Source organism: Heterocephalus glaber, unplaced genomic scaffold, assembly GCF_053883595.1.
Source record: "Heterocephalus glaber isolate CG9 unplaced genomic scaffold, H.glaber_assembly_v1.0 deba00001004, whole genome shotgun sequence".
Lineage (NCBI taxonomy): Eukaryota > Metazoa > Chordata > Mammalia > Rodentia > Bathyergidae > Heterocephalus > Heterocephalus glaber.
In genome coordinates this window covers 8116382-8142970 of record NW_028258179.1, presented here as the reverse complement: position 1 = coordinate 8142970, position 26589 = coordinate 8116382, and the positions used below count along the sequence as shown (strand labels likewise).

Below are 26589 nucleotides of genomic sequence, written 5' to 3'. Positions count from 1 at the left end.
TCAGAGATCTTTTTATACAAAGTAGATTTTAGGTCATCCTTAATTTTTTTACTTCACAGTAGAGAGGGGGTCGGTGACCTACATACAGAGTCATTTCATTTTCGCACTCTGATGACAATGTCTCCACACCTAAGGGACCAGCTCCGCTCCGGCCCCTTTCAGTTGGCAATTCTCCGTGGGGACAGGACTTTTCAACCTTTGAGTCTCCGAGTTCCTGGGATTAAAAAAAAAAATTATCTGTGCTTCCTTCCAGCCAGCAAGCTTCAGAATTCAGAATTCAACACACAAAAAGGAATATCAGAGCTTTAATCTAGGAGCTTTTGAACAGATTTTCCCAAAAAGAAAAGTTCAGTGAAGTTACTCTGTTCACATTGGTAGCCTGCATGCCAGCCTCGCCCTATTTATTATCACAATCCTCTCCTTGACCTTTTTTTTCCCCATTCTGACATAATTAAAATGAGAAAAGAATCTGTTGAGTCCCGATTCTTTTTGCTTGTCCATAGCTGTCTTGATGTAGCTGTCTTGATTTAAACAAAAGTCAGGATGCTCGCCTCCCTCGTGGGCATATTCAGAAGACACAGCGGCTTTATTGTCAGGACCAGTACTGTTGATTCAACGAATCGAATTGGAAGATAATTCTTCCCCTTGCGGGGGCTGTGAAGGCCACTAATTACCTTAGGGGAAATAAACATCCCTGAAGAAAACCAATGGACCATTCTTTTCTAGATCTGACCCAACAGGTTGAAATCTAGGCAGAGACAAATGAGGTGCAGCTGTCTCCTGGTGTCCACAGTGGTCGGTTCTGGGGTCCCGGGCACCCAATCTGTGGTGCATAGGTCCGTTCCGTAAGATGGGGTGGTGTTCACACATAATCTACCCACACCCTCTCACACACCTGAAGTCCTCTCTGGATACTGATCGCTCCTAATGCGAGGTAACTGCGATGCAAACAGTTTTTATCCCACCTTGTCTGGGGAATCGCTAGGGAAGAAGCCAGCATGGGTTCCGTTCAGATGCAATTGTTGCGAATATCTTTCTGGTTTTTGGTACCAGGGATCAAACTGGGGACCTTGCGCATGCAAGGCAGGCGGTGGCACCACTGAGCTAAATCCCGGCTGGTTGTGACTATCTTAATCAAGGTGCCGAACCTGTGGGTGCAGAATCATGGATGTGGAGAATCTGCTGTTACGTTCTCTGAGGCAAAAAAGGGAGGCTGCTCCTGCTCACTATTTGAGCAGGGGTAACTGTTCCATTCCATCACCCCAACCCCATGAGCCTCCGCCAGCCAGCAGGGGGTTTACCTGCCTGAGAGGCCAGGCTCACAGCGCTGGTTAGAAAACAAGTGGAAAGCAGGCAGACATAGTCTTGTTCAGCAGGCATGCTGAGTGCTGGGAGAATACTGACCAAAAAACTGTCACAGAGGGCAACCACATTGCAGGAGGCAGTTCTGACAGAACGGAGTGAGTTCCTGAGCATTTGTGTCTTATCTACCACAGTTTTCCCAGGCCATACAACCTGGTCATCCACTCGCAACAGACTGAAAAACTGAGGTTCAGAGAGGCCAGTGCCCTGCCAGGTAGATGGCACACAGCAGGCATGGCCAGCCAGGACCAAGGCCATGGATGGAGAGAGCTTTGACTAGAAATGGTGAGAGATGCACAGTGGGCCAAGAAGCTAATGAGAGGGTGCTCAGCATCATCACTCATCAGGAAAACACAAGTCAAAACCGCAGTCAAAGAGGTGGGCGTGGTGGCGCACCCCTGTGATCCCAGCACTTGGGAGGCTGAGGCAGGAGGATCACCAAGAGTTCGAGGCCAGCCTGGGCTACATAGTGAGTTCAGGGCCAGCCTGAGCTACAAAGCAAGACCCTGGCTCAAAATAAATAAATACATACATACATACGTACATACCCACAGTGAAAGATTGGCCATGTCATCCTCATTACAATGGCACAAAATAAACTATAAAAATCTGACAACACTAGGTACTAGCAAGAACATGAGACAACCAGATCTCTCACACATTTTGCGGGGGTTGTAAATGATGTCATCTACTTGGGAAACATTTTGGCAGTTTCTTATAAAGAGGTGACTCCCTGCAGTCCACTTCTAAGTAGTTACCTGAGAAAAATGAGAATGAAGATGCACAAGAAGAACTATACAAAAGTGTCCACAGCTGATCTATTCTAAAAGTCAGACAGTAGAAACACCAAATGCCCATCGGTATTAACAGGAAAAATGGATTAAAAGGCAAGGTCTGTCTATACAATGGAATATGACCTAGCAATAAAAAAGAAGCAAGAAACGACTGTCTCTGAGCATGCAGCCATAGGGACAAGTGTCAGAAACATCGTGTTGAGCAAGAGAAGCCAAATACCAAATCAAAAAATTCTAAAAAAAGACAAAATTGCTCTATGGCGAGAGAAATCAGAGCAGTGGTTGCTGCGGGGCGGGGGCGGGGGGGGACTGAGTGGCAGTGAATACAGCAGGGCCCCTTGGCGAGATGGAAATGTCCTACATCTTGAGGCACGTGTCCCAGCTGGCACCTGGGAAGGTCTCCCTTCTCAGTCTCCTCTGTCATCTGCAGGGGTCCCCTGGCTCCATTTCACCCTGGTCTTCAAGAGCTGGTGCTTGTCTTGCTGCTTTCCACCCTTTCCAAATTTCTGGAAACCCTGCTGAGGGAAGCCTTCAGCCCCAACACTGGTCTTGCAGGCAGAGTGGTTTTGCCTTCTCTCTGCCATCTTGGGTTTTCTGGTGACTGCACTGCCCATAACCTAGGAAACCACCCTGGAGCCTGCCAGCCACCAATACAGCAAAGCTGTCTGCTGCTCAGGTCTTGTCTCTCAGATTCAGACGGACCAGCCACACCCAATGGTGTCGCTGCCGGCCATACCACAGGCACAGAGTAAGGGGAAAGCGTTGGTTAGATGCTGTCGGGTCCATTCTGAGGGTAGCTCTTCTCCCACACGGCATTCAGGTGACCTCCACCACCGCAGGTTTGAGGGCCCTAAATTAAGCTGATTACCACTCACAGGGACAAACCGAGGGGCGTTCGGTTAGATCTTGGCGGTAACACAAATGTCTCAAACTTCTAACAACTCACATTAGGTTTGCAGGGATGGGGTTGGGCTGGTTTTTCTTTTCTTCTGTTTGTAGCCTCTTTCTCAATTCTCCACTGGAAGAGTCCCTGTAAATAACTTCCGTGTTTCACTGAGTGCCAAACAGAAGGGAAATATTTTACGTCTTGATTGACATGTTGGTTACGCAGTGATTCCCTCGGCAGAATCCACTCAGCTGTACTGTTTAAGACCTATGCCTTTCCCTGTATAAAACTTTACTTTATTTTGAAAACACATACCACCTTTCTCTTCTCCAATGCAAAGCTCCCCTGCAAACCCTGCCCTTTTCCTTCTCTTTCTCCCCTCTCATTCTGGGTCTCTCTCTGCATCCACTATGTTGGACCAGAAAGGGGAGAAAAGCTGCTGTCACTTGTTGAGGAAAGGACACGAAGCTTCCAGAAGGCCGGCTGCTGCTTGGTGGCATGTGGGAGGAACAGCAGAGCAGATTTCTGAAATCTTGATCACTAAATCATGTCCTGGTTGGCCGAGGTGCAGGGTTCCGTTCTGCAATCTGGGGATAATTTGCCCAAAATATCATCCTCCACCAAACTGTCCAACATGTCAGGAAGACATTAAATGGCAGCCGCTGGAGCTGGAGCCTAGGCTGCTGGAAGTGACTAATCCGCTTCTCTGTCAGCTTCCCCCACCCCAAAGGATGTGTCCCTTCACATCAGCCATTTCCACTGCACACACTTCTCTTGGCAGTCTCACGGCTTAGCATTCCAGGAGAAAAGGAGAGAGAAGCAAATACCAGACAGCAAGAGGAGAGGTGGCAGGTCCCCAAAGGAGAGCCTCACAGAAGGCCCAGGGAAATAACGTGGAACCGCTCCTCCATCAAAGTCTCAGGGCTGTGGCTTCCCCGTCCTTCATTTCAAGCCAGCTGGGCAATCAACCCACTGGAGGAAACCGGCTTCCAAGGGCTTCATTAGGAAACGGCTGCACTTTCCTTCCAAGCCCCTCCCCAGGCTGACACGTGTGTGCCATCCAGACGGTCACTTCTGCCTCTAGCCCAGCCCCGAGGCCCCCTTCCCTGTGCCATCTCAGAGGAGCTGTGGCAGTGATTCAGCAGGACCAGCTCCTGAGACCCTCAGCATGGCGAGGACTCACTGCTCGGTGCACCCTCCTCAGCGTGGCAGAAGGCTCCTTTCCCATGCAGAGTGGGGCAGGCCTGGCTGCCCAGACTCCAGGGACCTGGGGCCCAAAAAAGCAGCCCAGAGCCAGAGCTGCCTCAGTACTTCCCACAAGGTCCTTATAAGCAATGTCTTTTTCCCCTCCAAGAAAAAAAACTGAAGTGAAGTTTTCATCTTGAACTTAGCCTTGGTTTTAATTCTTTGTCGTCACTGTCATGTGGTTTCTTCAGCAGTTGTGGAGTCAGTCTATTATCCAGCAGTGGCTGGAGTTCACATCCCATGCTGGAAGTGCTGTGAGGCCACCATCATGTCCCACGTCCCTACCCTTTGACCACTGCTCAAACCTGGAATCTGCCAGTATGGTGGTGCACGCCTGTAATCTCAGCACTCTGGAGGCCGAGGCAGGAGAATCACCGTGAGCTGGAGGCCAGCCTGGGCTACACAGTGAGTTCAAGGCCAGCCTGAACTGCACAGAGAGACCCTATCTCAAAAAACCCAAAAAAGAAGGAAAGAAACTGAATCCACACCAACGCTGCAGAGCACGAATCCGTCGTGCACCCTGCTGGGAGGACTGGTGGGGCAATTCCCACGCCCGGCCCGGAGCAGGATTTCCTTATCCGGTCTGGGCATCTGTCCCAGAACCCTTGGGAGTGCTAGCAGGCGAGCACTTGGCCCTGCAGAAGGCGCGGCGTGCGTGCTCTGTGCAGAGTGCATGAACGAGTGAACTCGGGAGTGAAAACCCTAGTGATAACTTACGGGAACGCCCTGTGTGTAGACACAGCTACCAGAAAAGATGCAGCATCCGGCTCCGTTGTACCCGCGTGGCCACAGCAAGGTTATGGGCCGCATGCCTGTGCCCTCAGGAGGAGGCAACAGGGCCAGTGTAACCGACACAGAAGCCGTGGGCGGTCCAGGCCTCTGCTTCACGGCTCCTGGCTGCGTGGCCTTATGCGAGTCACTGGGCTTCTTCCAGGGCTCGGTTTCCCTGAGTGCAAATCCCTCCTACCACAGTCACTGCGAGGGGTGGAGGCGCTGAGTGTGGCCAGTGGCTCTGAGTCGCCTCCTCTTAGGAAAGCATGAAAGCGACACTGAGCCCACGGCCTCGAAGGCCCGTCTGCTCACCCCTGCCTTTAGGTCAGGCCCTTTCTCTGTAACCACTGTCACCACATGCATTATCAAAGACAGGGATGAGGCATGGAGGGGCAGGGCTACGTCCGCTGAGCGCTTCCCAGCAGAGGCTGCTGAGAGCACATGTCTCCCAAATCTCTGTGAGGTGGAGATGCGCGGCTGTGCCAGCCCCGCCGCTGCCTTTGGTGCCCTCCAGGCCGTTCTGACTCCACCTGTCTGTCAGAGCGCCAGGACACCTGCTCACCTATGCCAGCGTGCAGTGCAGGCTCAGGCCCTGGGGGGTTCCTCACACAGATGCAGCACTGCAACGACGTGTTTAAGGAAGGACCAGGCCCCAGATGAGGTCCAGGGGTCCCCACTTCTCTGCTAGCCACTGAGCACCCCAGCCAGCCTTCACCTGCACTTCCTCCCACAGCATCACCACCCCTGTGCCCAGGGCCGCTGCTGATGCCTGAACCCATTCATGGAAAATCTAGAATGTTCTGGAAGCCTGGAGAGCCAGGACGACTCCCTTAGAATCATGAGCGGTTCTGGGGCTGGCGGGGGATGCTTTGTGATGAATAATATCTGCCGTCCTCATTTCAAACTTACTCCGACTTGTTTTGGAAAATTTGAAAATGCAGGCTGGCAAAAAGGAAGTCAAAGCGTCCATGACCCCATCATGGGGAGATGAACACACCACCGGTGCACACACGTGCGCACACACGCACACGGATGGCTTCTTACTCAGACCGCACGGTCCTGTTTTGTAGCCTGCTGGCTCCACATACCACACAGAGATCTTTCCGTGCCAGTGCACAGGCTCTTGCTCCTTTGCTTTTAATGACCGCCCAGTGTATGCCGACACAGACATGTTCTTGTCAATTTGTCCTGGTTTTTCCCCCTGCCTCTGATTCCACGATGTAAACCACTGCTCATTGCAAGAAAGTACAAAGGTTTAGGCAATTAGAAGCTCTTCATTAAAAATGAGCAGAGCGTCCACAGCCCTCTGGTGGGGCGGGGGCACAGTCCCCATCCTTCTGAGATAGCAACCTGGCCATTAGCCAGTTGGATTGCGGACATGGAAAAGAGGACATCCCCGGTGGATGTCTTCGGGGGCGGAGATGCTTTTAAAAAAATAATAGAAGAAAAGGTTTTGTAATTGTTTGTGAGGCTCAGTGGCAAAATAAGATGGAGCCCTTGATTTCTTACCTCCTGCTGCAAGTTCAAAATTCCTCCCAGAGAGGCAAGCAGGAAGCAAACTGAAGCACTCTGATTGTAAGATTTGCATCCTCTTCTGGCTGGTTATTGTCCCAAAGGACATTTCACATTATACTCTGCTTGTCTCTAAAGATCTTTCGCCCAAGACAAACCACTTCTCAAGATGCTGCTGATGTGGAGGCTAGAAAAACACAGAAGGGGCATGAAAAATACTGAAGTCCTGGGAGGAACTATAATGGATTTAAGGGTGGCCACTGTCAGCCCTGGAACCCTTCATGTAGCATCTGGTTCAGAGCCCCAGTTAGGTAAATAATGGGGAAACGCAGCAACAAGAGGAAAAGCCAAGCGTTGTTAATTAATGAAGCATGTTTGTTCAATGTGCTTTTTAGGGGATTCACCACAGGCATCAAGAATCAGACATGAAAGAAGCCCTACTTCCACACACGGGCGCCAGCAGGGGAAGGCCACAAGATGCCAATAACTTGGGAGACACAGTGTGATGAGTGTCAGGCCGGGCACATGTGGGCAAGGCACATGCACAGGTGTGGCCCCACTGCCCGCCAGTACTGGGGAGGCTTCCAAGGGAAAGGAGGGGGTGTAGGGCCATGGAGGGGGGCAGGTGTCCCGGGAAGAAAGCATTCTACACACAGAGTCCGGGGCAGGAAATGGTCCTGGGAGCCACCCCTGGCCAGGTAGCACCGAGCGGGAGGGTGCAGACTCAGGAGGAGAAGCTGGTGCAAGGCTGGGGGTGGCATCCTGGGAAGGAGGGGCTTTATGCGGCACAGGAGGAGCTGCTGGGTTATAAGCTGGCGGCAATTCGCACTAGCGCGGCTGTTTCAGGAGACAGGGAGTTGGCCAGACTGGAGCTGCAGACAAATGAGGAGTCTTGTAACACTGCAGCAAGAAGGAATCTGGCCTCACAAAGGACACTGACAGTGGCAGTGGAGAAAGAGAGCCGTTCGAGGGATTACTGAAGAGATGGCACCAACAGGGCTGAGTGGCCAGTTGCCATGGGCTGGGGGAGACAGGAGGACAGAGAACAGCAAAGAGCAAGTCGCTGGCAAAACAAAGCCCCCAGGGATGCTGAGGAGGCTGCCATGTGGGGCAGGTGATGGAGCAGGAGCCCCTTCTGTAGACACAGGGCAGACGAGAGAACAGTGCGGGTAGAACAGATTCCAGTCGTGCTGCCACAGACTCATCTGCAGGAGACAGGCAAGCGAGGGAGTCCCCAGGAGCCCACTCCATGTGGAACAGGAGGAGGCAGCTGAGAAGGAGGCAGCAAGGCAGGAGGTGGGGCTCCAGGACAGAGCCCAGTTTCAGCGCTGTAACAAGGAGCAAGGATGCTCACCACATCTCTCCACCATGGGCTTCTGCCTTGGAGCCAGCTGACCATGGACTGAACCCACTGAGACTGTGAGCCCAGTTAAACCTCTCCTCCATTCAGTTGTGGAGGTCAGGTATTTTGTTCCAACAAGGGGAAAGTGCCTAATACAGTGAGGGCCTTCGACAGTGAAAATCAGTAATTAACTGAAGGCCCCTGAGGCCAGCTGAGACAGAGGCCAGAGTCCAGGACAGCAGCTCCCTCCCTTGGGGCTCAGTGGACAGGTAAAGGACAGGTAGAGAATGGCTCTGACATGAAGATCTGGCCATGCTCCCCTCAATTCCAGCAGGAAACTTGTAACACTCCAGCAAGAAATGACTCAGTCTTACACAGGACGATGACAGCAGCAACAGGAAGGACACTGTTGAGAGTAAGAGTGATCACAGAGCTGCCCAGGAAGAAAGGGAACCCAGGACCGGCTGAGAGAGACACAGGAACAAGGACACAGGGCCACTAAAGCAGCGGTGATCGGTTGTGGCAGCAAGCACGAGCAAGCGAGAGGGGCCATGGACTGTGGTCTGAAGTCAGCAGCTGGAGCGGCAGACGCCGAACCTGGAGCAGCCCCGGGATGGCACTGTGTAGGACGTGACCCAGAAGCAGGTGGCTGAAGTGTCCACAGAGGGAGGACAGGGGCCTCTGCACTGGAGGAGGGTCTGTGATTGGCCCCATTCTCAGGCTGGGACAGACAGAGCTGCCCACTGGGGAGCCTGGCCATGAGGTCCAGCATGGGCCTGCCTGGCCAGCTGCCACCCTGAGCACTGGACGAGGTACTGGAGAGGCGGCTGTCCCAGAAGAAGCACTGGTGCCTGAAACCAGGGACAGTGAAACTGGAGGCACCAAAAGATACCCACACCAAAGGGGAGAGCGATCTCCTACAGGAACCTGGAAGCCCCTTAAAAGACTAGTGGAGGGACCAGGGATTTAGCTCAGTGGTTCTGCTGCCTGCCTCGAAAGTGCAAGGACCCAAACTCGATCCTCTGTACAAAAAAAAAATACTGATGGAGGATTTGAGCCCTGCCGAAATCAAGTTTGATCAAGAAGAGTCTGGTTGGAACAAAGGGGTCCCCAGTTAGGGATGGCTGTGTCCCCCAGTGCTTTTAGAGCTGCCTGAGGGTTCCTGGTGTGAGTTCGTGGTTAAGGGACTGATTGATTCCTCCCATGGGAACAAGGCCAGCTCCCTTGCACAATCCCCAAAGCCAAGCCATTTCCAGAACCACGGGCTGCCCGAGAAAAGCATGGCTCTCTAAGACTGCCAGAGCTTCTGAGTGTGGCAAAGGGCCCCGAATCCGGCTCATCCGGCACTGTTTGGCCCACATTACCTGCCCAAGTGGCACCCAGCAGTTCCGAATCCGTCCTGCCTTGTAACTCTGCGCTCTCATGAGGCGTCCCCGGCATTCTCTGCCACTTGGTAGCTGTAGAGCTCGAACGCCTGGTGTTTGCCAAATCTTACCTCTTCCAGCTCAGTCTGAACTCCTGAGGCCTTGGCACCAGCGCGCCAAGTGCACGCCCTTTATCTCGAGGTCCCCCTCGACTTTTACGAGGGATAACTCTCCCCGTAAACGCCAGCCATGGGGCAGTGGGGCAGGGGTACAGAGCGTGGGCACAGGGCCCGGGGGCTGCAGCTCCGCCCACGCCCACTTCGGTGCCCGCCTCGGCCTCCCCACAGGTGCGCGCAGGCGCTGCTGGAGCACGGCGCCTCAGTGCAGCAAGTTGGGGGCGCGGGCCAGGACACCCCGCTGCACGTGGCGGCTCAGCGCGGCCTGGACGAGCACGCGCGCCTCTACCTGGGCCGCGGGGCGCGCGTGGACGCGAGGAACGGCCGCGGCGAGACGGCGCTGAGCGCGGCTTGCGGCGCGGCGCGGAGACCCGAGGATCAACCGCGCTGCCTGCGCCTGTGCGCGCTGCTGCTGCAGCACGGCGCGGCCCCGGACACGCGCGACGAGGACGAGCGCAGCCCGCTGCACAAGGCCTGCGGCCACGCGCACCACGTCCTGGCGCGCCTCCTGCTGCAGCACGGCGCCGACGCGGGCGCGCTGGACTACGGAGGCGCCTCGCCGCTGTCCCGCGCGCTGCAGACTGCGGCCTGCGCGCCCCCGGCCACGGCACAGCGCACAGTGCAGGCGCTGCTCAACCATGGATCCCCCACCGTGTGGCCCGACGCGCTCCCCAAGGTAAGGCGGGCCCCGCGGGGCTGGCATGCACCACGACTGGTCGAGGGGCACCCTTGGGGATTTGCCACGCAGCTCCCGGGCCAGAAAGGGGGCAGCATGCTGCGCATCAAACTTTCACGGCCCCAGACCTCTCCTGGAGAGGGAGTTTGCATTTCTACCAGCTCCAAGGTGAAGGCAATGCTGCAGGTTTGGGGAACCCCACTTTGAGGAGCAGGGGTTTGGGAACCTCCCACTGGCTGGGTCACCGGAAAAGTAAGAGGTTGGAATGACCATGAGCAGACCAGAGCCACCAGCTTTTCAATGATGCCCCCAAAATATTTTGTCAGCTCATCTTTTGATGTAATTTTCAGGATGAGGAAAGTCAGCCTGTTGCATCTGGCATCTGATCTGAAATGAAATTGTCCAACCTGACCAGCCACTTTGTTAATGATAGCACTTCAATTGGGTGTGGTGGTGCATGCCTATAATCCTAGCACTCAGGAGGCTGAGGCAGGAGGATTGCTGAAGGTTTGAGGCCAGCCTGGGGTACACAGTGAGTTCAAGGCCAGCCTGAAGTACATAGCGAGACGCTGTCTCAAAAAAAACTAAAGAAAAGAAAGAAAAAAATGATAGCACTTCACACCTTCGCACGCTTCTCCCATTCCGTCCACACCACACTGCTGTGAAATCTGCCTGGCAGACGCTGTTTCCATCCACCCAGGATAAACCCGCGTGATGCGCCCTGTTCAGGTCATCATCTCATGGAGATCTCAACTCTGTATGCCAGCTTTTTGCCCTTGCAGGCTTGACTCTGAGCATCTTGTCACTTTTTCCACCTGCCACATTTACTCTGAAATAATAATAATGAACAAAGACTACCCATCAGAAAAAATAGCCAAAAGACTGAATGTGTTTCCAAAAGTCCCCTAAATATTGGTTGGGAGAAGAGATTGTCTTCCCCCAAAGATTTCGTTGAAGGAAATCATTCCCTTGGGTGTAAAATTTTGGTGTACTTAATTTAAATATCACTGCTGTCACCCAAAGCATACTAGTCACATGCAAAAGACATATTTTGGCCCGGTAAGTTTTGAACAGATACCTGAAAAGCTACTATCCAAAAAAACACCGTTCCAGACAGTTTGAAGTAATGGGATTCCCACACTTCTTTCAAATGCTCGCTGGGCATTACAGCTGTGTTAAGAGCGAAGAGTGTGTCTACACACAGAAGGTGAAAAGTAGAAACTCCACTGGGACAAATCCCCGAGTTTCCTCACTTGACAAACACAATGACCCTCTTCTGATGCTGCCTTGCCCGGTCCTCACATAATTCTCCTGTGAGGCTCTGCCAACATCTCCAGGTGTCAGACTCCAGATTGGGGTGGGGGTGATGCCAGCAATCATATTCTGCACGTCCATTGCCGTTCGTAGTTTGCATCCTAGCATCCAGATCTGGTGGCCTGAACTGTCCCCAGGGCTGTAGGAATTCCGCCGTGACCTGGAGAGGCAAGAACTAGGCCCCCTCTGAGGCTCCCAGAGCTCTGTTCTGAGGTCCCCAGTGCTGTGTGAGCCACGCGTGAGTGGGGTGTAGTCAGCTACCACTCACTGTCCAGGTCGGGCATGTATGTATGTGGGCTTACGGGACAGTGGTAGACCAGGGGGTGAGAATCTCTATCAATGCCGCGCCAGTGAGGAAAGAATTGGACTTTCTTTGAGAAATCTGATTACCTGGATGCTTTCACCGAAAAGTTTATTGGCCACCGTTACCTGCCTTGCGCTTAGTATAGGCAGACCTTCAGTCAGTGCTGAGCGAATGCAAGGGATTCCTCCAGCTCCAGACCACCGCCCTGCGTTAGAGCTCTGGACGTGCACGGTCTCGCCTCCTTGCACAGACATCCCTGTGCCTCTAGGGGGCGCCCCGATGCCTGACCAGGATGCCTGTACCACTTCGAGGATCCTTAGAGAAGTGCAGTTCTAACCTTGTCCTCCCCCAGACTGCCAGACAGGATGCTGTGGAGAGCTGGAGACAGCATCTTCCTCTGCTCAGGCTCCCTGTGAGTTTCCCCCGAAAAGGGGTCCGACCCCCCAGCCAGGCATCAAAAGGACAGCGTGCAGGCTCAGCAGCCCTGTGGGGCCCAGCATGCACGCTCTGAGTCCAGGACTCAGGGCCACAGCAAGGAGAGCGCCGAGCTGCAGGGTGTCGCAGAGCACTGGCCTGTGGGCAGCAGCCATGCTTTACATAGATGTAAGGAGACACCTGTGGAGCTCAGAATTACTGAGGCAAAAGGTTTCACAGTGACTATGACATAAATCACAGTTCATGCCCGGACAAAGCCACCATCCCCCCGCAGAGCCTCCTCCGAGCCTGACACAGGCCTGGGCCTCCAGAATCAAAGGGTGGCCCAGCTTCCGAAGCCAGTGCATTGACGGCGCCAGGCCAGTCTGCCCGGCTGCCCACTGGCTCCTCCCAGAGGCAGAGACGGCTGGAGCTGGCACAGGTAGCTGCTGCAGCCGGGTTTGAATTCCACAAGCTGTCAGGGTGAACCCAGCACCTGGGAGGCAGAGAGACAGCCGAGGATGTGGTGCCAGCGTGCCAGGCACCTGCCGCCAGCTGACCTTGTGCATTTCCTGCTTGATGTGGAATAAAGGCCTCTGGTCTCTCTTCCTGCCCCTTCCTGCCTGGAAGAGGAAGCTGAGACACAGTAGAGAAGCCGCAGGTCCCTGCCTTCACTCCTCCCAGCTGTTTCAAAAGCGGATCTCTGGTTCCAGCCTGGAAGAGAAGGTTGGAGCCGCAGAGACTCGGAGATGCTCACATCCAGTCCCCCCACCAGGTACACAGCCTCTCAAAGTCACAGAGCTGGAAGCGGCAGTGGCACCTGGCCCCAGGTCCCCTGGTGCAAACCTCTGCCCTCTCTGCCTCCCCTCTTGTGTTCAGGTGGGGCCGCCTCCAGGGGGCGCTCAGACCGAGCAGCCTGCTCCATTTGTTCCCTGCACTCAACCACAGCTGTCATTTGCATCCAACCTGCATGACCAACCCCGATCCCAGGTGTGCTCCTTCCCAAGCCTTCCCTGACCTGAGAGTCTTGGCCGGTGGATCGCACCTGCAGGTGGTCTGGGGCACAGCACCAGCCGTGAATGATTTCCCCAAACCAGCAGGGACACCGCCCTCCCAGGGCCATCTCTGAAGTGCTTATTTACTTATTCATTCAACAAACGTTTCTTGGAAACTCCTGTGCTGGAATTACGATAGGGAACATGTGGTGCTGCCTGTCTGGCAGTTGGACACACGTACACACGTACACATACACACACATGTGTGAAGCTGCCACGGTGAGAAGCACTGCGAGGCCAAGGACCGCAGCATCTTGGAAGTGCCACGTGGGCCCAGACTTGGCTGGGAGCTGAGCGGCTCCCCAAGCACATGATGATTGAGCCCAGCTCCCAAGGCTGAAAATGTGGCTGTGTGAGGAGAAGGAACAGCACAAGCCAATGTCCTGGGGCAGAACATGCTCTGCAATGTGTCCAGACAGAAGGAGGCCCAGCAGCTGGGGAGGAACCAGGAAGAGGGAGCAGGTGTGACTGGCAGACAGGGAAGGGCTTTGTTAAGGCCCTTGGGCTTCGCCTTAAGGACAGAGCGAATCTGCTGTGTCGTTTTAGGTGGAGGAGGTAGCGTCGTCATCAAATTTGGGTTTGCACATGATTTCTCTGCTCACGAGACACACCGGAGAAGAAAGGCCACAGGCAGGGAGGAAATCCGGCAAGGGCTTGAACAGTGAGGGTGGAGGTTGGTGGCAAAAGGAACGGACTCTAGACACACCAGCATACCTTGGCCTGGCCTCCCCTCTGGACACTGATGATTCTAACAAAAATAATACCTGCTGGTGCACACCTGTTATCCCAGCACTCAGGCTGAGGCAGGAGGACTGCCACAAATTCAAGGCTAGCCTCGGCTGTGTAGTGAGTTCAAGGCCAGCCTGGGCTGGCTACACAGCGAGACCCCGTCTCAAGAAACAAACACAGGAAGCTCAGTTGTCCTCATTTCTTTTTCGCCTAACCCAGAACAAGGCAACGTGACTTCACCATTACCCCAGTCTCACGGTTTCCGGTTCGGAGTCCTGGGGAGTGGTAGTCAAAAGCCAGGCCTCCATCTCCTGCGCTGGGCTTCCCCAGGAGAGGCGCCGTGGGAAGCGCATGCCTCTTTTCTTGCCCTTGTTTGATTCCTCCATCTACATATAAAGCAGTGTGCCCGTGTGGTTTTCCCCTTAATTTTCTTTCTGCCGCCTCATTAGCTGAAGAGAGGGCGCGCGGACACTAATGACATCAGCATGTCAGAGTAATGTGGCAGCCGCCTCTCTGCAGACAGCGCGGAGGCAGTAGAGATTTTTAAACTGTGTTGGCGTAAAAATAATGAAGGCAGCCAGCTGCCTGGCAAACATGAGGGGCACGAAGCAGAGGGGCCGGGGAGGGGCGGGAGCCCCAGAGAGGTAGAACAGAGGAGACAGAAAATGAATTCCCAGAGACAGGCAATAAGGCTTTGTCACACTCTGTGACCCAGGGTGGGGGCGGGGAGGAGGTAGCGCCCGGGCTTCAGTGCCAGGGGAAGGCAGCCCTGCCCAAGCGGGGGACGGGCGGGGGACATCTGTACTGCATGTGGTCCCTGAGCCACTTGACATCTTGCAGAGAAGTCACAGGGCCAGTCAGGGTCCCTGGCGGGTCGAGGTTAGTGAGGCCCAAGGAGGCAGAAAATGCCCAGGACAAGAGCTAAACGGGACCAGACTGGGACACCCCCCCCCACCGTGTGATCCTCCCCCAGCAAAGAGGGGCGTCTGGAATGAGGGGAGATGGCACGTTAGTGAGGCTGTGGGTGTCCAGGGCACACGGTGGGCTGGCAAGCTCGGAAGATGCGTCCCAGGCCCGCGGGCTGTCTGCAGCCCAGCCTCTGTGTCCCTTGGGCTTGCTTTCTCTGCAGTCTGCTGAAGCCTGACTCGGTGGCAGTGACAGATTGAGGGGAAGAGGGGGGAAAGGACCTGAGATGATCATTCTTGCGGCCTCTGCTGGATGGCCCTGGTCTCGGTGCCCTGTTAACATCACTTTGTCTCTGTCCATCCAGCTTGAAGGGCGGCAGCAGCTTTCTGTTTTGCTGCTCTCCACTGTGATGGTTTAGATCTGGGATGTCCCCCAGAAGTCTCATGTGTTCAGTGGTGGGGCTTTAGGAAGGTGACTGGATCCTGTACTCATCAGTGGATTCCTCTGTTTATGAATTTGGGGCTGAATGTGCTGTTAGGAGGTGAAGCAGGTTGGAGGTGGTCACTGGGGGCGTGACCTGGAAGGGTGTGTTCTTGCCCGGCTCCTCCTTCTCTCTCTGCTTCCTGGCTGCTGTGCCCTTCCACTATGCCATTTCTGCCTTGGAGCCAGCTGACCATGGACTGAACCTGTTGAAACCATGACCTGGTGACTGAGCTCTACTTCTGATGTGTTGAGGGTGAGCTAGAGCTGTGTGGAAGGTGGAGTGAGCAGGCGATTGTCCAACCCAGAGCTCGAGAGACAAGTGTGACCTGCTCAAAGCTGGTGGCAGATGGGTGGCAGGGAGCTGGCTAGGTCGCCAGGGCATGAAAGTAGACAGGAAAGAGATTCGGATCAGACTGAAGGCAGCACCATTCCAACTCAGAAAAGAGAGAGATGAGGAGGCAGCCCAGTACATGCCTGGAGTAGCAGCTACTCTGGAGGCTGAGGCAGGAAGTTCATGAGTTGGGGCCAACCTGGGCATCTCAGTGGGACTGTCTCAAAGAGAGAGAAGCTGAGATCAATGAGATACAGCTAGTGAGGTAGGAGAAGAAACAAGAGCCTTGTGGAAGCCCAGGTAAGAAAGAATATACCAGGAGGAGGCCCCCACTCACGGTGTCCAGCGGGCTGCAGTAGCCAGTGAGACTGCAGGCTCCGGAGCTCGGGCAAGGGTGGTTTGGGAGGGGTAGGGACCCTTCACTGATCAGGGCAGATGTTCGCCAACTCACCATGCAGTGGCATCAGAGGGCCCAGGAACAAGGAGGTCAAAGCCCAGGTCTTCCCAGCCCTGTCCCCTAAAGCTCTGTCAAAGTCCTCCTCCTCTCCATCCTGACTGCAGCACTGAGTTTAGGCCATTGAGTTTCTGCCTCTTCAGTGCTCCCCCACGTTGGTGTCTCAAGTGTCCCCATGTCCTCAAGGTACAGTCTGGCCCCCTTGTGGCTGACAAAGCTTCTCGTGATCTGGCTGCCTTCCTCTCCAGTGTTCCTTCTCACCGCTTTCTGTGTCAGATTTCATGCCCAACCAACATATTTCACCTCCCAGACGTGGCAAGGTGAGACAGCACAGGCTGGTCCCCAGAATTCTCCATTCCCTGGTGGCCCACAGCCCAGTCTCAGTGTGGTGTCCTGCAGAAAAACATCACCCGTGGAAAGCCCAGCTCGGAGTCAGGTGCCATTTCTAACACCCTGCAGTCCCCCTACCGTGTCACCAGAGTGCCTGTGTCCTTGTCATGGTCTGGGACCTAAGGTTCTATGGAAGTGGCCCTTGCCATTGGGTTATGCAGACATAACACAATTCGTGGCTTCTGGTAGGAGCTTGATAAGTACCTGAGGGAGAAATGGTTTCAGAGCTGGGACAAGCATACCACTTGCTGCTGCAAATGCACCTTACTTCGCTGTAGGGCCAACTCACTCCAGGCCCAGAGCTGGTAATGCTCAGTTACCAGTTAATGCTGTCCCTGTCACTCACCAGCCTGGTTAAAAAGTCAGCCCCTGTATCAGTAAACACTTCTGTAATGATCTTACATCAAATGTCAGTGTGCTTCCCACTGGGCCCTGAATGACACATACACAGTGTTAAATTTCTTTAAAATGAAGATCATTTCCCAGAAAAACAGATGGTTTTGATTCCAGAAGAAATCAAGATAGCCAGCCATGGTGGTGCATGCCTGTAATCCCCACATTGGGGAGACTGAAGCAGAAGAGACTAGCTTGTACTACATAGTGAGACCCTCACTCAAAAAACTTTTTAAAAAAGAAAGAAATTAAAATATTTATTTGACCTAAATGTATCAAAAGTATCAAATTATTACTCACAACTAAATGCAACCACTGTCATAAGCTGGGGGGTGTAACTCAGTGGTAGAATACTTGCCTAGCATACATGGGGCCCTGGGTTCCATCCCCGACACCACCAAAAAAAATCTCTTGTTTTTTCTTAATCCAATAATTGTCCAGTTTTTTAAATCTTCCCAAATATTAAAAAGATTGAAACTTCTCAGGTACTTTTACCATGCACAGTAAACATAAAGTGATATTCAAACCTGATTAAAAAATACTCAAGAAATAAAAGTACAAAATAAATTCAATTACTAAAAGAGATATAAAATTAGCAAACTAAATCTACCATTATGTTGTATATAATAATCATACGTATATATACTATGATATGTGGGGGACTGCCCTATTGGTTATGCCCAAAGTGGCTATAAGCAGTGCAGATTGGAAAGAGTACCTCGCAATTGGCTTATTTTAAGAAGTGAGTCCAACCAAAGCCTGCACGACTCACAGGAGCATTGCAGATGGCATACAAGTTAGCACAAGCTCTGCACCAAGGGCCACGGCAGAGACCAGAGAGACAGCCTGTGAAGCTATGGGGCTTGTGAGATAATGTAGCAGCCAAGGTCAGAGTAACTTGCACCCAAATTCCATTCCCAAAATTAAAACCTTCTTTACTAAAATGACCAGCTTAATTATTGATCACAACCTAAATTTTGTCTGTCCTGTTCCTAATTCAAGAACGCTTTGTCTCTTCCTTTACAAGCCTTGCCTGCATCAGCAATATATCCATAGCAACTCCACAGAGTCCTTTATCTCAACTTAACTATGATTGTGTCACCAATAAATATCAGCAGCTTTGGCTAGCCCGAAGTGTTTTGCTGCTTGCTCAGCATTGGCCATCCTGGCTCCCCGTATGTCTCTCTTCAATTCTGTCTCTGAGTCTTTCTTCTCACCTTGCATCATAGCCCTGAGCAGGAGATCAGGACCCACCACAAGGGTCTTTGGTGCCCAATGTGGGACTGGAACCCCCAAGGTACCGCCTGCTCAGTGAAGGCCACTCACGGTGGATGTGGTGTATAGACAGCGCTTGGCCCTTACATGATGAGTTAGGGATATCCAAAAAGGAAGCAAAGTAAATGCATCCAATGGAAGTAGGAATCAGCTGGGATTGAAACAGGGGCAGTCACTTTCAGCTAAAGAGCAACATTATATCCAGTTGTTCCACACCCCTTTTTTTTTTTTTTGTACCAGGGTTTGAACTCAGGACCTTGTGCTTTCAAAACAGGTGTGGTGCCACTGACTGAGCTAAATCCCTGACCCTTCCACACCCTTCTTAAGCAAACTACACAGTGTCAGCCAATAGTATCCAAAAAATGCTTAGTTAAGTATAATCTTTGGTTTCTGCAGGTGGGAACCTTGGACATGGAACTTTGGGAGCATGCTGAAAATAACCTTCAGATAGCTCAACAGAGAGGAGAAGCTCTCTCCCCACAAACCTTTACAACCTGGAGGCTTCTGTGCTCTATTTTAGGGCCCTTAAAATCAAGCCCAGGAGCCCCTCAAGCTATCCCAAACCTGCTGTTTCTCACACAGTGGACTCACCCTTCTCAGGGAATATGACATCATCACAGGCAAATCCCAGGGCTCCTCTCCTGGAAGAGGCTAAACTTCCTCCCTCTCCGCCTGCATTGCTAAGGCCCACCCTCACCACAGCTGTTACAATCTAACACCGCTGTTACCCATTACCACAGGGTATTACAACAGGAGGCAGCCTGGGGAGAGGCATTTGAAGCACCCATGTGTGTTCCAATAGAGACTCAAGCTGACCCTAATGATCTCAACCACGAGGTGAATGTTCATGCAGCATTTGAGTTTAAAATTTTAAAAGATTGAAAACAGTGTGGTTAACAATGAGGTAAAAAGCCCCTACACTATTGATTTATTAGAAAATGTATTACAGACTTATTTTCTGGTCCCTTTTGATCTCGGTCATCTTGCAGAAATGTGTCTGTCCCTGCTCAGTATCTGCACTTTGATGTTCAGTTCAATAAAAAATTGAAACAAGGGGTCACCAGGGTAATGATTATCAATTTAGCCAATAAAGTCTATATTTATATATAGTTGTATAGTATGTAAATACCTGTGATATATAATCTATTTGATGTATAATGTAGAGAAGAACAGCCAAAGAGGATCTGTTTTACAAATCCAAAAATGGGTCAATATTGGGAAATCTTTTCAATAAATGTAAAAAGTCATGTACTAAATATTTACTGATCAAACTAATAATATATACCACAGAAAAATAAACGTAGGGCCAGGGATTTAGCTCAGTGGTTCTGGCACTTGCCTCTCAAGTACAAGGTCCCGAGTTCAATCCCCAGTACCAAAAAAATAATAATACTAAATGTAAAAAGAAAGAATTAAATCTCAAACTTTGTAGTATTAAGCACTAGAAAGGTATTTCCTGAGCTCAGAACATGGTATTTATCTGAAACTAATATCCAAGATCATGGTTATGATGAAACATTAGAGATGATCCTATTAAAATTAGAAATAAGATATGCTACCATTGTTGTTGGTTAACACTGAATATAAAAAGCTCTAATAAGACAGTATAATAGAAAGATGAATAAGAAATATTAATATCAAGGAAGAAAAAGTACCACTATTTGCAAAAATGTTTACATAGCTAGAAAATAAAGTGTACTTACAAATCAGTGAAAAAATGAACACACCAGTAAAAAAATGAGCAAAAGATGTTATTTAGCAACTCATAAAAGAAGAAAGACAAGTGGCTCCCCAAAACAAAAGTAAATAACCCCTGCTGCATCTATCAGATGTAAGTGCTCAGACACTTTGTGGGGGGAGCAGAGCTCTGGTATCCAGTTCTTCAAACACTGGACCAATTTAGCACATCAGTTTGGCAGTGTGCTTTAAAGGCTTTACAATCTATGTGTCATTTAACACTGCAGTTCTACTTCTAGGAACTGAATTTAAGTGTTTTAAGATAAAAGCCAGGTGTAGTGGTGCACACCTATTATCCCAGAACTCTAGGAGGCTGAGACAGGAGGATCACAAGTTTGAGCCCAGCCTGGGCAGCTTAGCAACTTAGGGAGACCCTGCCTCAAAAATTTTTTAAACAGCTGAGAATTAGCTCAGTACAGAGGCCCAGAGTTTGATCCGCAGTACCAAACAAACAAAATAAGAGTTGGGACAGAAGAAGATAGAACAGGTAGAAGGATATTGAAGGATATTCATTATTATATCAGGACTATTAAGACAAGTTCATAGTTAATTATGATAAATTCAAAAAATAAAACATATGGGTCACAAAAATTATACTGAAGTGGTCATTTATACTGTTTGAATTGTTCATCTTTTTTTTTGGAGACAGGGTTTGTCAATCCTCCTGCCTCAGCCTCCTGAGTGCTGGGATTACAAGCATGCACCACCATGCCCAGCTGTCCACAATCCATTTTAAGTGGAAAAAAATCAAGTTTCAAAATGATATGCAAAGCAGCCATCCTTTTGTTATACAAACAAATGCACCTCAACTTACAATGGGGAGTACATCCCCATACAGTCATCCTAAGTTGAAAAGATTATATGTCAAGGATGCACTGAATGCCCCAAACCCTACTGAGCCCCTGCACTTAACAACACAGCACACTGTAAGGTGCCGCTGTGTCTCCTCATGACCTTGGAGCTGCCTGGGAGCCTGGGAAGGGACTCCCTACCAGCAGCCCAGGGAGGGATCCAGATGCAGAATTCAAGTATGGCTCCTGCCCAATAGACACTGCTTTCTCACTGTTGTGAAGCAAAAAATCATTTAAGTAGGACCTTTCTTAGTTAGAACCACCCATGTATATATTATTTTTGTGTAAATCCACAAACATTAGCATACACAACAGGTTAATAGTAGCTATATCTGAACAAAGAACTATGAGTGTTTTCTTTCTTCTGACGCTTTGTGTTTCAAAGGGGTCTTAGATGTACAGTTGTGAAGATTCGAGGAGAGCAGCCCTAAGTAGTGCTTCCCGCTACCTTGGCAGACTTGGGGATGCCCAGCACAGATGCAGACCCAGTGTAGCTATGGCTCTGGTCGTTGTCTGTCCATACACGGTGCCTGGCCTCAGAAAAGCCACATAACCTCAGCTTTCTCACTCGAGAAAGAGGAAGAGCCATCTCGCAACATTTGGTAAACCTTACACCTCAAAAAAGGAACTATGAAGAGGCCTGGCCCCTCTCCAAGATCAAATCTGAATTTTGTCAAGCTGCTAAATCCAATGACCAATTTGCAGGAGACAGAGGAGGAGCAGCAGGTTCCCGAACCCCACAGGCAAACAATCAGCAGAACCCCACTGTGAGCCCACAGGACAGTGAGCCCACTGTCTGCTGCGAATCAACCCATGAAGCAAGAAAAAGACCTAAATGTGCAACCTGACAACACAGCAAACAAATTATTTTGTTAATATAATGGCATTGAAGAGAAATCTGTGAATATAAATGCTGACTAAATATAAATGACATTAAGTGATTGTTAATTTCTTAGGTGTTATAATAAGTAATCACGCTTATGCTTCTTCTAAAAGGCCTTTAAAGAGACACACTGAAAGAATTACAAATGAATGATAGGATACATCATGTCTTAGTTATTTTCACATTGCTGAGACAAGATACCTGACAAGTTAAAGAAGGAGAGGTTAATTTTGGCTCACAGTTTGTAGAGGTTTCAGTTCGTAGTCAGCTGGTTCAAGGCAGGGCAGTATGGGAGACGGGCATCGAAGAGGAGAAACAGTCCATGGCAGGGCGTCAACCAACAGCAACAAGCCTCCCTTTCCCTTTTATGCCAACAAGGCCATGAGCCTTTCAGGTAGTGCCACCCACACCCACAGTGGGCCTTCCCATTATCCACACCCAGAACTATGATAAACCAATTAGTGGACGAATCCAGTGCCACACACCCTAGATCCAGCCACCTCCAAAAACCCCCCACCTATGACCTCATGAGGCTTTGGGGTGATATCGTGATATAAGCCGTAACACACGGGATCTGCTTGAAGTGGGGAAGTGGGTGGGGCAGGATTGACCCTGGGTGGATGGTGAGTGCGTGGGAGTTTATCATGTTTGATCCACTTTTGTATATGTTCAAATTGCCCCATGATGTAAAACCTTATTTTTTGAAAGCAAATAGTGTTTCCATCTTTATGATGAAGCTGATGGACTTAATTTATAAATTTGCAAATAAGAAAATAGGAACCTTTGCCAGGGTGGGGGTGGGGGCTGTGGGAATAAAATGGAAGAGCCAAGCCAAGAGGAAACTCAACACCAAGACAAATCTCCCCACCTCACCCCACTGCTGTCCTCACTTTCCCGACATTAGAGAATTGAGGTACAAATTTGGGAGATCATCCTGGTCCTGGGCTTCCAGCGGAACTGTCTTCCTTTTCTCCGAGTGGCTCTGCCGAAGGAAGCCAGAGCCTGCTGAGCCAGCAGCAGCTCCTGGGCACCTGATGGCTTCGGCCCATGCCCAGCTGTCCCCCAGGCACTGGCCTGAGGGTGCGAGGCCCTGGCAGAGCTGCAGCCTTGTGTTTGTCTGTAGATCTGTCACTACCCCTGCAGCAACCCTGCTCTGCTGAAACCTTTGCTCTCCCTTGATGACCTGGGGACAGAGATGACCCAGCCAGGGTGAGGGGTGGACATGGAATCCAGACACATCCCTCATCCTCCACCCTTGTCCCACCCTGTCACCCTACAGCAGGTCTCCCTCTCTTCCCACCAGGTGCTGAGGACTTGTGCTCAGGTCCCTGCTGTCATTGAGGTCCTTTTCAACTCCTACACTCAGCTGCATGTGTCTGAGGCCTGGAAGGAGGTGATCCCTGAAGAAGTCTATCAGGTACGGACCTGCCTCGATTTCCTCTCTGGTGCAAGCTTGGTCTCCTTGGCTTTTCAGTGTGGAGTTTTGCACTGATATCCAGGAGCTATAAAACATCTGGAGAAGGAAGGAGCGGGGGAAGCTGGGGATGTATTTGCATCTGTTTCCATTTCCCCCGGGGCTCAGGCATCACACACTCAGGAGTGAGTTTCCGAACTGTTAGCCCCCGGCATCCATGGATCATGCATCCGTGGATCACACCATCCATAGATCAGAAATACTGGGGGAAATGGCGTGTGCACTGAACACAGACAGACCTTTCTTCCTTGTCATTATTCCCTAAATTACGAGGAGTGTCAGGACTCAGGCAACCTGACCCGAGGAGGGAAGCCTTGCAGCTGCCCTGACACACAGACTCCGGCTCCTTTGCTGGATGCACCAGTGTGGCCTTGTGTGTGGGCATCATCTGCTGACGGCTCAGATATGGCCACACAGCAGCGGGCATTACGTGCATACAAAACCACAGGTGACCACAGAGCGAGATCGACCTGGGCAGGTGGCACATGCCTGTGATCTCAGCTCTCAGGAGGCTGAGGTAGGAGGATTGCTGAGAGTTCAAGGCCAGCCTGGGCTACATAGCAAGACCCTGTCTCTGAACACCCCTGGCCTGCATCAGTGCACGCAGCTGAGCGCTGAGGCCCGGGCTCCTGTGCCACTTCTGGACAAAGGGAAGGGCCCAGCAGGCAGCTTCCAGTTAACAGTCACCCCTGGACTCGGGTCCAGCCTGAGTCTCCCTGACTTGGTGAGCTGTGCTGCAGAAAGGAGCACAAACCCTACACGGGCAGCATCCCTGTCACTCCATGGTGGCTGCCTGGTATCAGTGAGCGGCAGAAGGACGACCTGTCCCATCAGCAGCCTGGCTAGGAAGAGCCCCTTGTGGTTCCGTGACCTGAGTTACAATCCTTCCTTTCCAGATGCACCAGCCTTTCTACCAGTCTCTCTTCGCCCTGGCCCACACCCCTCGCTGCCTGCAGCACCTCTGCCGCTGCACCCTCCGAAAACTCTTTGGCAGAAAGTGCTTGCACCTCGTGCCCCTGCTACCCCTGCCCAAGCCCTTGCAAAACTACCTGCTGTTGGAGCCAGAGGGTGTTTTGCACTGAGAACCAGAGCACCTTGTGCCACCAAGCTCTTGCCCTCCTGTCGCGTGTGGAGGACAGCGCCTGGCCAAGAGGGGCACAGCTGTACGGGCATCCTGCCTCCCCTGCTGACTGTGTGCCAGGCAGAAGCCTCGGACTCACCTTGAAATGGGACTGGTGATCAAACTCCTCTCTGCTCTCAGGCTCACATGTGAGGATCGTGTGAATTTGTGACTGTGACACTGCCTGTGCTGGCAGCAGTGAAAGTCCAGCTAAGACACACAGTTCTCCCGAGGTGGCTTAGCAGCACGTGTGCTGCCCTCTGGACTCTGGACCACCCGTCAGCTCACAGGAAAGGACACCCACCCTTCTGGAGCTTGGCCACCCAGAGAGGGTCTGTGCCCAGGACTACCAGAACCTCGTGCTGAGCAAGGATCTCTGCTTCCAGGAGGGGCAGACTTGCCAGGGCCCATGGGGCCTGTAATCACAGGACACTCCCACCCTCCGGCCAGCACACCAAACGGATGCCGAGCCAGACTTTCTGACATCCTCACCGTGACTGTTCTTCTAATGTGTCAGCCTGGCTGGACTAAGAACCACCTGGCATATTAGCAAAGCACACTCCTCAGTGTGTCTGGGCGGGTCATGGAGGTACCGTTTATGTTCCCAGGTCCCTTCCTCTCACGCATGATTTCCCAGCTCTGCCTCCAGCCACCATGAACTATGTGGCTGAGTTCCTGCAGGACTTTCCACCATGATGTTCCTGCCTTGGACTGAATCCCCTGATACTGTGAGCCAGATTAACTCTCTCCTCCTTTAAGTTGCAGGTGTTCGGTATGGTGCCCCAATGATGGGAAACTGACTAATACACTCATCCAATCCCCCCCCCGACCCCATTCCAGAGAACAGCCCTTTGAGGCAGGTGCCAGGAGTGCGGAGGGTTAATGAGGATGCCTGGGCTCACCCTGAGCACCACACAGTAAGAGAAATCCCCTCACATCCAGGGCAGAGTTCACTTTGTCTTCTCTGTGCTGATACTTTGATATCTGGGGCCTTGCTGGCCCTGAGGGACAGCTCGTCCCAGACCAGCCAGTCCCTAGAAGCAATAACCAGCTCACCGGAGCAAACCCACCAGTGCAGAGCCCACACTTAGCCACCCCTGTACTCGGCTGTCTGACTCAATAGCTACCCTCCTTCCCTGATCTCTCCAGGCCAGGTGCTAGACAACTCCTTTGCCCCAGAGCCAGACAGTATGCAGACCAGCCAACCCTACGCCTGCCTGCCCTGCCTTTGCACTCTTCCCCACCTCCTCCTGAACAACCCTGGTGCTTCCCTGTGTGACCCCCAGGCATGTTGAGCCCCCTGTTTCTGAAAACAGTGAATAATAAACAGTCTGCTCAGTGAAGCGCATCTCCTGATCTGTTGACTTTACTATACCTGAAATTTTCTTTCAAGGCACTTTGGCAGTGCTAGGGATTGAACCCATGGCCTCACACCTGCGAGGCAGGTGCTCTACTACTGAGCTACACCCCAGCCCAGTATGAAATTTAAAGCGAGGACTCTTTATGGTCATCTTCCAAGGATAAGTGCTGGTTTCTTTCTTTCCAGTTAGAGCCAGAACAAGGATGAACCTGGCCGGTGAGGAGGTGTCCGTCCACCCATTATCACAGACTGGAAAGGGAGTTTGTGAATAGCTACTGCATAAGATGGGATGGGTGTACACCATGAGTGAAGCCTACTGTGGAAGTGAAGCCCACCAGGCAGGGCCCACACACGGAGGGTGACCGTCATGAAGGAGGTGGCCAGGCTGAGCCTTGGTAGGTAAACTGCCAAGGGAGGATGGGGCAGCATCTTCCAGCTGCTACAGAAGATCCATCCCCATCCCACCCTCTGAGACAGAAAATTGACCTGTTCTACAGAAACACAAGTGCAAATGCAGCTTCATACCCCTTCAAACCCCCGTGGCAGGCAGATGGCTGTCCCCACTCCCCTCCCACATGGACTCCCAGGAGTCACCAGTGTATCCAAAGGAAAACTTGAGTAAGAACAGGGATGCCAGAAAATGCAGGGCACAGTGGAGGGACAAGTTTTTATCCTCCCAGAAGTGCAGGTCCCTTCCCCACCCCATACTCTGACAAGCTGGGAGGAGGCAGGGCTGGACAGGATCAAGGACAGATCAAAAGGGCTTTGGCCTCCAAACTAAGGATTCTGAATGTCACTGGAAAGCCATGAGCAGCAGAGAGAAGGGGAGCATTTGTGGTTACCGGGGACCTCAGAAGATTGCTTTGTCCTGAAAGACAATGCAGTACACTGGATGGTGAGTGGCAGCCCAGGGTAACAGCCAGGAGATGGATTCAGAGCCAGGCTCCTCCACAGAGCAACAACCACAGCTGCCCAAGTGAAATGACCC

At 51.8% G+C, this 26589-nt stretch overlaps 1 protein-coding gene across 1 annotated transcript in view; it reads left to right on the top strand.

The window, feature by feature from the left end:
• Asb18 (ankyrin repeat and SOCS box containing 18) overlaps nt 1-25600 on the top strand; it is a 37152-nt gene extending 11552 nt beyond the window's left edge. Inside the window, exons 3-5 of the mRNA XM_004868522.3 lie at nt 9624-10128; nt 22951-23064; nt 24018-25600. Of these exons, the coding sequence (XP_004868579.3) occupies nt 9624-10128; nt 22951-23064; nt 24018-24203 (805 nt within the window). The 3' untranslated portion in view covers nt 24204-25600. The remainder of the gene's footprint in view (nt 1-9623; nt 10129-22950; nt 23065-24017) is intronic.
• The last annotated feature ends 989 nt before the right edge of the window (nt 25601-26589 follow it).